We start from the raw sequence: 12,331 nt of genomic DNA on the forward strand, positions 1-12,331 counted from the left end.
AAGGTTTTTAGTTTATTTGCACTGAGTTCATAGTTCCTCCTTCAGCTCTGAGAATTTTGATCGACTGAAGCTTTTTTCTCTCAACTCGTCAAAGTCATTCTCTGTCCAGCTTTGTTCCGTTGCTGGCGAGGAGCTGTGTTCCTTTGGAGGGAGAGAGGCACTCTGATTTTTTTAATTTCCAGCCTTTCTGCACTGCTTTTTCCCCATCTTTGTGGTTTTGTCTACCTTTGGTCTTTGATGATGGTGATGTACAGATGGGGTTTTGGTGTGGATGTCCTTTCTGTTTGTTAGTTTTCCTTCTGACAGTCAGGACCCTCAGTTGCAGGTCTGTTGGAGTTTGCTTGAGGTCCACTCCAGACCCTGTTTTCCTGGGTATCAGCAGCAAAGGCTGCAGAAGAGAGAATATTGCTGAACAGCAAGTGTTGCTGTCTGTTTGTTGCTCTGAAAGCTTCGTCTCAGAGGTGTACCCAATCGTGTGAGGTGTGAGGTGTCAGTGTGCCCCTAGTGCAGTTAGGCTACTCAGGGGTCAGGGACCCACTTGAGCAGGCAGTCTGTCTGTTCTCAGATCTCAACCTCCATGCTGGGAGAATCACTAATCTCTTCAAAGCTCAGTTGGAAATGCAGAAATCACCTGCCTTCTGTGTCACTCACGCTGGGAGCTAGAGGCTGGAGCTGTTCCTATTCACCCCCTTCTTCTTTATTTTTGAAGGATAGTCTTGCCATTTATAGAATTGTTGGTTTACACTTTTTTTCTAGCACTTTATATATATCATTCTACTATTTTCTGGCCTTCATAGTTTCAAAGCAAAATTGGCTGTTAATCTTATTGATGATTCCTTGCACATAATGTGTCACTTGTTTCTTGCTGTTTTCAATATTATCTCTTCATCCTCCGTTCAAAAACTGCCTCAAAAGTTGAGAGTATCTGTACAATGAAATAATATATGAACAGCACCTGACCTGCAGAGGGACCTCAATAAATACTGGGTAATATAAATGATTCCTGTTATTTAGTGGGTGATTCTACATGCATTTGATTTTTAATTTAAATAATTAGCCATAATTATCACTTAAAATATCTTTAAACATTCACACTGAGAAGGTCTAGATGTTAGACTTACTAGAAAAAGAGTAAGTATGCCCAAAGAACTAAAGGATAATTTGATTATAATGTGCTTCAGTGTGGATTTCTTTGACTTCATTCTACTTAGAGTTCATTGAGCAACTTGAATAAGCTGGTTCAGACTTTTAGCAAATTGGGAAGTTTTCAGCCATTATTTCTTGAAATATTTTTTCTGCTTCATGTCTCTCATTTTTCCTTCAGGACTCCCACAATGTATATTAGGTAAGCTTGATGTTAATTATCTTATCACATTCTCTGACTCTTTCTTCTGCTTGCTGAAATCTGCTATTAAACCCCTATAATTAATTTTCTATTTGTTATTGTGCCATTCAGCTCCAGAATTTCTATTTGGTTCTGTTTTATAATTTATATCACTTTTCTATATTCTCCTTTTGTTCATAAATCATTTTCCTGATTTCTTTTAGTTCTTTGTCCATGGTTTTCTTTAGCTCTTTGGGCATATTTAAGGCAACTGATTGAAAGTCTTTTGTAGTAAGTCCAATATATAGACCTTCTCAGTATGAACTTTTAAAGACATTTTAAGAGATAATTGTGACTTTTTATTTAAATTAAAAATCAGTCTGGGTGTGATCCCACTTCACACCTGTAATCTCAGCACTTTGGGAAGCAGAGGCAGGTGGATTTCTTGAGCTCAGGAGTTTAATACCAGCCTGGGCAACATGGCGGAACCTTGTCTCTACAAAAAATACAAAAATTAGCCAGGCATGATGGTGCACGTCTGTAGTCCCAGCTATTCAGGAACATAAGATGGGAGAATCACATGAGCCCAGGAAGTCAAGGCTGCAATGAGCCAAGATCATGCACTGCACTCCAGCCCGGGTGACAGAGCAAGATCCTTCAAAAAAAAAAAAAAAAAAAAAAAAATCAACTGCATGTAGAACCACCTACTAAGTTACAGGAATTTTCTATATTACCCAATATTTACTGCAGTCCTCCTGTAGGCCAGGTCTTGTTCATACATTATTTTGTTGGACAAGTACACTCGACCTTTGATAGGAGAAGAAACTGAGGCACAGGATTAGTAAAGTCATATGATTAGTAAATGGCAATACCAACATATGAACAAGGCAACTTTAACACAGAACTCTCACTTATAATCATCATGCTTTAGCTTCTCTTAGCTGTAGTTTGCCTTTGTGGGGGCAATGATAACCTAGGACTCTGCCTAGTGAGTGTAAGTTTCTTTAACATCAGTCATAATGGCCACCCTAAGGTTAAAAACATCCAAATATGTATCTTGAAATTTCAAGCATAATGCACGTCATAAAGAGGAAAGGACACGGTGAAATAGAAGCCCACAGCTGAGCCCATAGTCACCCTATAAAGGAAATCAAGTGTGGCCTAGCTTAGAATCAGATCTTTCAGTAGAGGACTCAACAGACCAGGTAAAATATGAGCAAAACATGTTCTAGGCTGAGGAAAGCAGCAAATACCTGAAAAGGACAAAAAAGTGATCATTTAAGGTATTAAAAGAAGCCCAAAATCCCCAGGAAGAAGCAGGACATAAGTCTGGAGAGTTAGGAAGATGTCTCATTCCAGGATTAAGAGTTTGGATTTTATCCTAAAGGTGAGGGGTAGACATTTAACGGTTGTAGGTGGTAAAGAAACATAACAACATAGAATCTGACAAGGGAGAAAGTAAGGCAAACAATTAGGAGGCTAGCATAGTAACTATGAGTTGATGGTGGCTTGAACAAGGGGTAGGAATGGAGATAGATAGTGGCAATAGGGACATAGAGTGTAAGCATGCAAGAAATACTGCAGAGGAGTACTCACATGATGTACCTGATTGGGTGACTGATTGAATGTTGGGAATTAAGATGTTTAAATCTTTATTATGTGGACAATGTTTTCATTTCTTTCTTCCTCTATTAACGTAAAAATTAAGCATATACTTTTTTTTTTTGAGACAGTCTCACTCTTTTGCCCAGGCTAGAGTGCAGTGGTGCCATCTCAGCTCACTGCAACCTCCACCTCCCAGGTGCAAATGATTCTGTGCCTCAGCCTCCTGAGTAGCCGGGATTACAGACATGTACCACAACACTTGGCTAATTTTTTTACTTTTAGTAGAGACAAATTTTCTCCATGTTGGCCAGGCTGGTCTTGAACTCCTGGCCTCAAGTGATCCACCTGCCTTGGCCTCCCAAAGTGACGGGATTACAGGTGTGAGCCACCATGCGCAGCCAAAAACAAGCGTACACTTTAAAATTCTACTTGTAGTTATTTATCTTCACAGTAAAAAAACCTAAAATGATACATCTTCAATTATTATACTTAGAATGAGATCCTGTAATTTTCTTATTTCTATATATAGATGAGAAAATGAGTAAAATAGCAGAACACATTTACTTCCTGCCACCTCTCTCCCACCCACTTGCATATTTGTTGCTGTAATCAGAAAGTTGTGACCATATTATTATTAAATTATTTATTAGGTAATAATTTGTATCTTATGTGTCAAAAATTTCATTTTTCCATTGCTTTGTAATTGCAACATGTTTTTAATGGATCTATGTTTAAATTATTTCAAATGTTTTCTAATATTTATTTTATATCAAAATTTCACCTTTCTTGAGTTTTTAATTTTGACTCCTTCTTCAATAAGGGAAGTATATCTTCAATTGTTTCAGAAAATGGGTGGTATGATATTTGAACCTTGAGGTATCTGAGAATACCTTTTCTCAGATATTCTAAGAAAACAAAGGTGTCTTTGTTTTCCTTTCTTGAATAAATGATAACTTGAGTAGGCAGACGCTATAGGTCAAATCTTCCCCAGGCAACTGTAGATGTTATTCTATTCAGCTTTTGAAGTTGAATGCTGAAAATAAGTTTTTCTTTTTTTGCAATTAATTAATTTTTTTTTTGCCACCTGGATTTTTGTTGAACTTTTTTCATACCTTAGATACCAGAAGCCTTCCCTTGCCCTCTCAAGACTGGACTATGGCCTTTCCAATGTGTTTTCAGAGTACTATATATTACCCCTAATGTAAAATCATAATACCACATTGTATAATAATTGCCTGATTCTTCTATGTATGTCACCCACTATAGACACCAGTTCTTTTAAGGTAGGACTGTGTCTTAGTGATCTTTCTATCCCTAATTCTTAGCACATAGCAAATATTACCAAAATATTCACTGATTAAATTAATGAATTGATAGAGCATTTAATATTGAAATTTTTAACAAGATAGGTCATTAATATATTTCAAAACACATTGAGTCCTTTTCATTTTTAGGAAGTATTGTATTGGTTCAAAGTATTACTTCAGATAGCTTCTGATATATCTGTGGTTGCCGTCTCTGTTCTATTTACCCTAATCTCTTCTTCAGGAAGAAGCTGGGGCATAATCTTTCTACCATTTCCTTTAATGGTTGTCACCTATTTGTACTTTCCATTCATATTTTGAAAGAGTTTTTCAAGCTTTTACTCTAATCATTGATTTATTATTCTGCAATACTGATTCCATCTTTGATTATGTCCAAATTATATGTGAATTGCCATTGCATGTTGTTCTGTGTCCTTGCAGCCTTAACTTATCCAACTTTGGTTTTATTTCACCTTGTCTCTAGTTCTCTCCTTATCTTAGTCTAATAGCTTATCATATATTTCATCTCTTTTTGCATAGAAAATACAAAGCAGATTCTCTCCATATACTTCTGCATCTAGTAAATCATTTTCCAAAGTATTCACTTTCTTTGCATTTTGAAGACTCTCTTTCAGACAGCATAATCTTTTCAAGGGGTGCTTTCTCTTGTAGTTACTTGTTCTAAGCCTTGTGTCAACCTTACTACCTGAATGTGTGGATTTTGGTTCTTGGCTCTTCTCATTTTCTGTCTGATGCTATTAGTTTTTCAGCATAGATGTTGAGCTGGAAGACATATAGACATGCACAGTCAACAGCTAACCTTTTGGCTTGAAGCTGACATTTATCAACTTTGTCACTGCAGGTCTTTGGCTGAGGTAAGATTCTTTACCTTTAATAGGTACTTACTTTATTATAAAGATAAGAATTCCTAGTTAATCGGAAACAATGATTTGTCTTTTTCTTCATAAGAACCACATATGAAAAACTAAACCCCCAGAGAATCAAACACCCAGTTCTGTCTGCCCAACCCCTTTCATTATTAGTTTCCCAAGCTTGGATACAGAGCATCACACCTATCCACTCCCTTTGGGTTATTGCTGGTATTCTCCATAGCTCCAAATGGGTCACACAGAGAGAAGCTAATGGGAGAGATTAGGGCAAAGAGGTGTAAAATACTTCTTAGCCACCAAGCATAACAGTTGAGTTACTAGTAGGGGTGGTAAGGCTGGTAGCTTCCTTACTATCCTTCCATACCAACACCTTTGCTTGCCTTCCAACAAAAAAGTACATGTCCATTTCAGCTTCACACTTCTTGCAATAAGTGCAATATCCTATCAAATTCTGGAACTAGGGTGCTTGTCAATAGGGTTATAGCTGCTCTTATGGTACTTTTCTGTGAGTTAGAAAAAGCACCTCTCTGAGAAGACACAGGCTGAAGGAGGCAAGGCTTTGCAAGTGAGCACAGCCTGCTCAACCATACACAGTGGCCCTCATTGTCAATCTGTGTTCCAAGGCCATTTGAGTTCTCAAGTTTTCCTGATTTTTCATAAGCATTTTAGTTGGAGAGTCTGCAATATAAACAGCCAGTCCAGATGTCATCGTAAATCAGAAGTCAACCAGATTCCATTAATAGTGATATTTCACATCAAAGATTTGACTGAGAACATACCTGACATTCCAAGTCGTAGTAAGTGTTTATATTGGCAGGTTTCTTTGTCCTTAGATTTATATTCAGAATTCTCAATAAATTATTAAGCAGTTTTAAAACTAGGATTCAAAATATTTTTGAGACACAGTCTCTCTCTGTTGCCCAGGCTGCAGTGCAGTGGCATGATCTCGGCTCACTGAAATCTCTGCCTTCTGGGTTCAAGTGATCTGCCTGCCTCAGCCTCCTGTATAGCTGGGATTACAGGTGTGCACCACCACACCTGGCTAATTTTTGTATTTTTAGCAGAAACGGGTTTTCACCATGTTGGCCAGGCTGGTCCCAAACTCCTGACCTCAAGTGATCAGCCCGCGTTGGCCTCCCGAAGTGCTGGGATGACAGGCGTGAGCCACTGCGCCCATCCAGGTTCTAAAATATCTTTCAAAGGCCTGCAATTCCTCCATTTTATTTTAATAATTAATTAATTATGATTATTATTATTAAATAGAGATGTGGTCTCACTATGTTGCCCAGGCTGGTCTGAAATTCCTGAGCTCAAGTGATCCTCTGCCCTTGGCCTCCCAAAGTGTTAGGATTATATGTGTGAGCACCACACCCGGCCAGTTCCCCATTTTCATGCCACCATACCCAACCTCCAATGCTACATCACTGCTCACTAACTTGAGGTATATAATAATATGAGTGAAGGAAAATTTTAATAAAATTATGTCATTATTTTAAAAGATTATTCCTCAAATAAATATCTCAACTTAATTTCTAACCTTCATAAAACATATTGTATGTGAATTCTTAAAAAGTCATCATTATAGGAAAAGGAAAATGTTTGATACCATTTTAGCATTGTTTAGAAAGTAATTCTACCAGCATTTATGCATATTTCACATATAGGGGAATTATGCAGCCACTTCTCTTCAAGACTACAACATCATGGAAGTGGAAAGAGAAAAACATATATTTAAGAAATGTGTATATCTAGCTTATTTCCTTATTCAAAGTTTTTAGCACCTCCGTATTTCAAAATGCCTATGCATTCAGCTTTAGATTCTGAGTATATTACTAAATTCCACTATTTCAATCAGAAATCTTCAAACCAGCTTATTTAATTCACTCAAGCAGTGCTGAATAAACTGGACTTCATCAAAATTAAGAATTTCTGCTTTGCAAAAGATATTGTCAAGAGAGTAAAAAGACAAGCCACAAACAAGGAGAAAATTTTTGCAAAAGACATATCTGATAAAGGACTGTTATCAAAAAATACAAAAACACTTAAAACTCAACATTTGGAAAACAACCTGATTAAAAAATGGGCCAAAGGCCTTTACCTCCCCAAAGAAGATAACCAGATGGTAAATAAATAGCCATATGAAAAGATCCTCCACATCATATGTCATCAGGGAAATGCAAATTAAAACAACAATGAAATACCACACACATCTATTAGAATGGCCCAAATCCAGAACACTTACAACACCAAATGCTGGCAAGTATTTGGAGCAACGGGAACTCTTATTCATTCCTGGTGGGAATGCAAAATGGTAGCCACTTTGGAAGACAATTTGGCAATTGCTTACAAAACTAAACATTCTCTTACCTTATGATCCAGCAATCATACTACTTGGTATTTATCCAAAGGAGATGAAAACTTATGTCCGCACAAAAAAACCTGCACACAGATATTTATAACAGCTTTTTCCATCACACTGGGGTGAGGGATGTTGCTAATGGGGAAGGGCTATGCTTGTGTGGGGTCAGAAAGTATATGGAAAATCTCTGGACATTCCTTTCCATTTTGCTGTGAATCTAAAACTGCTCTCAAAAAAGGTTTAAATAATTTTTAAAGCAGTACCGTTATTGTCATGTTTAACTCACTTACTTATTACAAGAAAACTATTCAACTAGTAAAAACGTTATATATAAGAAGTTTCTGTTTGTTAAAAAGATTGTTTCAAATATATTTAGACTTTGACTTTTAAAAGTATACAGCAATATTCAAGATAGCTAGACAGAATGCACTGCACCTTGGCAGGTTTTTAAATCCTTGGACTTACTGGCCTAAGGAAAGATGTGTAAACATCCATGATTCAGAACTACAGGGAGAAATTGGGGCAGCCAGAACCTCATCCTCTTGCCCTAAAGGGAAAAGATACCTTGCTTGCGGTATCTAAGATTTGAATCTTAGAGAATATTCGTGCATGGCTAGGAATTGGAATAATGGGGAAGTCTTAATTCATGGGGAATTTTCTAATGAAGTTCCACCTCCATTTGCAGTCATTCTTTAACAATTTAGCGAAAAATACTACTAGTTGGGGAGAAACCAAATAGGTATGTGTAAATGTAGTGTTTCTCAGAGTGTGGACTTTAACCACCTTTAATTATATACATTTACGAGGATCTGTTGAAAATGCAGGTTCCTGGGCTTCACCCCAGTTGCTCTGAAATGAAAACTGTAGGAGTCGGTTGGCGAAACTACATTTTGTTTCTCAGGTGATTCTTGTGTACTCTAACTCATATATAGGGTGATGTTATTTATTTAGTAGTTATTTACCGGTTATTTATCGTTTGGCAAAAAAATCCAGCAAAGACCCGCAAGTGACCTTTACACTTGACATAGGATTCCCTTCCGCGGCTGACGCTTTTTTTTTTTTTTTTTTTTTTCTAAGAGGCGGGGAGTTGGCTGGGCGGGGCGGGGCGGGAAGGCGCTGGGCGGGGCGGGGAGGGGCGGGGAAGAATAGCCCTGGGCTGGGCAGGGCAGGGCAGGGCGGAAGGGCCCTGGCCTTGTCGGGTGGAAGGTGAAGAGTTAATGGCTCCGCGCTCAGGCACTGCCCTCTGAACTGGAACAAAAAGCAACTTCCGGTTGGAGTCACTCGGCCAGGCGCCGGCGACCTGACGGGAGAGGGAGCGTAGCCGAAACCGTGAACTGTGTGAGTAAGAAACTTTGTGAAATGGTGTGTCCGAATCCATCAAGCACCGCGTCGGAGAATTTGTCTGCGTAAGCGAGAGGAACGGGCTGACAGTAGGGGCGCCGCAGGGAGAGAAGCCGAGGAGCAGCAGAGACAAAACAATTTGCAGTTTGGGGAGGGATTTTTTGCGGGAGAGACCACGCGAGTTCTTCCCCCGGAGCGGACTCCTTGGCGGGGGGTTTCCGGGCCCGCGATGTCAGCATAGCATCGTCGGCCCCTGCCCCAGCGGCTTCAGGGGAGGGACTCGTCCCGGCTGCTTTGCCCGGGAAATGGGGGTGGCAGGGCCTGAGGTGTCGAGGTGAGCAGTGGACCCGCCAGGAACATCCCTGACTTCCCTTCGAGAGAGGGACTGCCTCCTAGAATCAAGTAGTATTCTTTCGAAAACTTAATTGGTTCTTTCTGTTGTTTTCCCAAGGTGGTTGCACAATTCCCCTCTGCCTTCCTGTGGGGTGTCATCATAGCCTGGTCAATGAGAAGTTGGGTAACTTCCCAGAGGGTCACGGAGGGAGTGGGTGGTCAAGGCAAGAAGAACAGAAGCCAACTCCGCCCACAGTGGGAACCCAGGCATTAGGTAGAGTCCCCACGCCGGTAAAAACTGACTAGCAACGAGTTACAGGCAAAAAAGCTTTGCTTGTCAAGAAGTAGAAAGAGGGGGAGGATAATCAGAGAAGAGCTGTGCTTTTATTATGCTATAACGAGCAAAGTAAAGCAGCCTTGCTATGTAAAGTGGTGTTTATCTCACCTCACAGGACATGCTTTTGACAAGTTATAATAAGGGAGAGATGGTAGTAAAGGAAGTGAAGAAGCCACGTGAAATTGAAGGAAAAGGAAATGACCTGCCTCCTTACCGCGGTTGGAATACACAAACGAGAGGTAGCAGAGAAGCAAGCAGTGTATTCTGTTAAAAATTATTGTGTCCTCATTTGAGAGAAGAGGGATCCTCAAATAATACAACTTTGTGTAAAGCAGGAAGTGAAACCCTTCTCAGTCCTCTCCCCAATTGTAATCCAAGCCTTCCACATCTTTCCTGTATGTGCATAATCATGTTATTTTGCTTTCTTATGAAAATGAGATTATGCATACTGTTCTATAATCTGTTTCAGATTAAATATATATATATGGTGAAAGTCTTGCCATATGTAGCTCTATTTTATTGTAATGTTGGCGTGGTATTGCATTGTGTAGATGTACCAAATTATAATTAACTATCACTTATTATGTCCTGTCCGTATATCTTGCCCAATATTCTTCAAAATTATCTATTTATCATTAGAATACAGATTTCATTAATTCTTTGTGAAATATATGGCAAATATTTTCAAGAATTATCAATGCTTTGGTTTAAAATGCGCAGGCTTTTTGTCTCAAGTGAGAAGGTAGTCCCCAGTCAAAAATTCTTAAAATCTTCTCCTATATTGCCTGTTAATTCTCTTTTTATGATTTACTCATTAAAACATCCGAAAATGATTTTTGTATACTAAGATAAGGATTTTTTTTTCTTTGTTTTTGTGACTGGGCAGCTATTTTTCCTGAAATCATTTGTTGAAATCATTTCTCTCCCGACTGACTAGAAATACCTCCTTAATATAGTAAATTCTTATGTGTGCATGCATCTTTTTTTTAGACTCATCTGTTTGATCTTTTTGTCTCTTCCTTTAAAAATACCAATCTGCTTTGATATTACATTTTCTAGTAATTCATAGGACAAGTCCCTCTTCATTTTTCCTTTTCAAAATTTTCTTGAATGTAATTGCATTATCTTTGAGATAAAATTTAACATAAACTGTTCATGCTTCATTAAAATACTCTGTTTGGGATGTAACCATTTTCTTATATTTTGTGACTGGTATGTAGATGAGTGTTTATGTATCTGGCCAACTTTCTAAATTTATTAGTTTTAATAAATTGTTTCACTTGAATTTTCTAGGGAAACAATCATCTAATTATAATTATCTTATATCTTTCTTTCTTTGCTTTAGTGAATTGCTGGCTTCCCCAGAATAGTGGTAAATAATAACAGTGGTTCTGACCATCCTTTATCTTCTTAGTTTGGGGATTTTTTACTATGTCATCATTAAATATGAAGTTACTATTAATTTCTAATAAATTCTATTAGGGAAGTTTCCTTTAATATTTCTAGCTCATGATTTTTACAGAGAAATGTTTGGATTGTATCCAAAGTCATTTTTGCAACTGGGGATTGGGGAGTGTCTATTGTATTAGATAGCACTTTGAGAACAATTTTAAATAATAGATATTGGGTGTTCATTTGGTGTGTATATATATTTCTTGTTGTGTTAAGATAATGTCTCTTCATTACTTCTTAACATTTTTATCAGGAATGGAAGTTGGATTTTGTCAAATGACTTTTTGACATCCATCATAACCTTTTATAAGTACTTTTCATCTTTGACCTAATAGGATAGTGAATTATTTTAGTATATTTCCAGTTTGTGAACCAATCTTACACATGGTCATGGTATAATATTTAAGTATATATTGGTTCCTTTGGTAACATTTTTATTTAAAATCAATAATTGAGATTCATTTCATAGTCACCTTTTTCTGTTACTTTTGCTAGGTTTTGATACCAAGGTTGTGCTGATTCCTAAAAAGAACTGGGCAGAGTTCCTCTTCCTCTGCTCTGATGTAGTTTAAATAGCCTAAGAACTCTGTTCTTTGAAGATCTGAAAGAATTCACTCATGAAACCATCTGGGTCTGATATTGTTCTTAAGACAGCAACAATCCTCAGCAAAATGGTTCAGAACAAACAAAAACTCCTTTGTGTAAATACAATTGAATGAAAGAGTCTGGGACACCAGTAATATCAAGAACTAAGAGCACCTGCTGTACTGATGCTGGTTATTTACCCCCTACACACAACTTTTTTTTCATGGGCAAGGAAAAATGCTGTAGGTAGGCTGAGGCTGTTAAGTAAAATGTCTTGCTGTTCTTTCTCTTCCCTTCTCCAGTTATGTTACAGAAGCAAGGGTATTGCTTCTACATGGGCAAGTTCTGTCTATGCCCTGAAAGAAACCAAGAGTGAAACTCAACTGGTGAAGTATCAGTTTCACTTTGTTGTCATTAGTTTCCCAATTTTGCCGGGAAATTTCTTACTTTAAAGGTAATAACCAAGCTGACATTTTACTGTAGCCAAATCCTACAGAGGGTTTCAAAATGAGTGGGTGAAAAAATATACAAGCTTAACATGCTTATACTTATTTAACATGAAGTGATAAACATTAGCACGGTTCAGGTATGTGCATGGGTATGTGCCCGCACATGGAGCAGTGCTGTCATCTAACAAAAGCCCACCTTTTTACTTGACTAATGGTTTACTGTTAATACATAGATAATAGTGTAAGTAATCTTTGATAGACTTTTATAAATGATTATTGCAAATGCTTTTTGATCACCTTCGAGAATATGACCTGAGACAGGTAATGTAATTTAGCAGTTTGTATCTGTGAA

General features: G+C 37.9%; 1 protein-coding gene and 1 long non-coding RNA gene across 12 annotated transcripts in view; one reads left to right on the top strand and one right to left on the bottom strand.

The window, feature by feature from the left end:
• LOC135966538 (uncharacterized) overlaps window positions 1-8,618 on the bottom strand; it is a 73,318-nt gene extending 64,700 nt beyond the window's left edge. Inside the window, exons 1-2 of the long non-coding RNA XR_010579889.1 lie at window positions 8,445-8,618; window positions 7,491-7,562 (exon numbers count right to left, since the gene is read on the bottom strand). This is a non-coding gene — a long non-coding RNA (uncharacterized lncRNA). The remainder of the gene's footprint in view (window positions 1-7,490; window positions 7,563-8,444) is intronic.
• Window positions 1-12,331, top strand: part of TANK (TRAF family member associated NFKB activator) — a 105,431-nt gene that overhangs the window by 20,293 nt on the left and 72,807 nt on the right. For 3 of the 11 annotated variants that reach the window (XM_005573300.4, XM_074009297.1, XM_074009296.1), the window contains exon 1: window positions 8,762-8,888. The exons of 1 other annotated variant lie outside the window; for it this stretch is intronic. In XM_005573300.4, coding sequence (XP_005573357.4) covers window positions 8,842-8,888 — 47 coding nt within the window. In that variant the 5' untranslated portion in view covers window positions 8,762-8,841. Of the gene's footprint in view, window positions 1-4,995; window positions 5,109-8,761; window positions 8,889-9,029; window positions 9,158-9,274; window positions 9,733-12,331 lie in introns of those variants that run through there. 7 more of the 11 variants (XM_074009292.1, XM_074009294.1, XM_065525561.1 and 4 more) reach the window with 7 other exon arrangements.

This window comes from Macaca fascicularis, chromosome 12 (genome assembly GCF_037993035.2).
Source record: "Macaca fascicularis isolate 582-1 chromosome 12, T2T-MFA8v1.1".
Classification (NCBI taxonomy): Eukaryota; Metazoa; Chordata; class Mammalia; order Primates; family Cercopithecidae; genus Macaca; species Macaca fascicularis.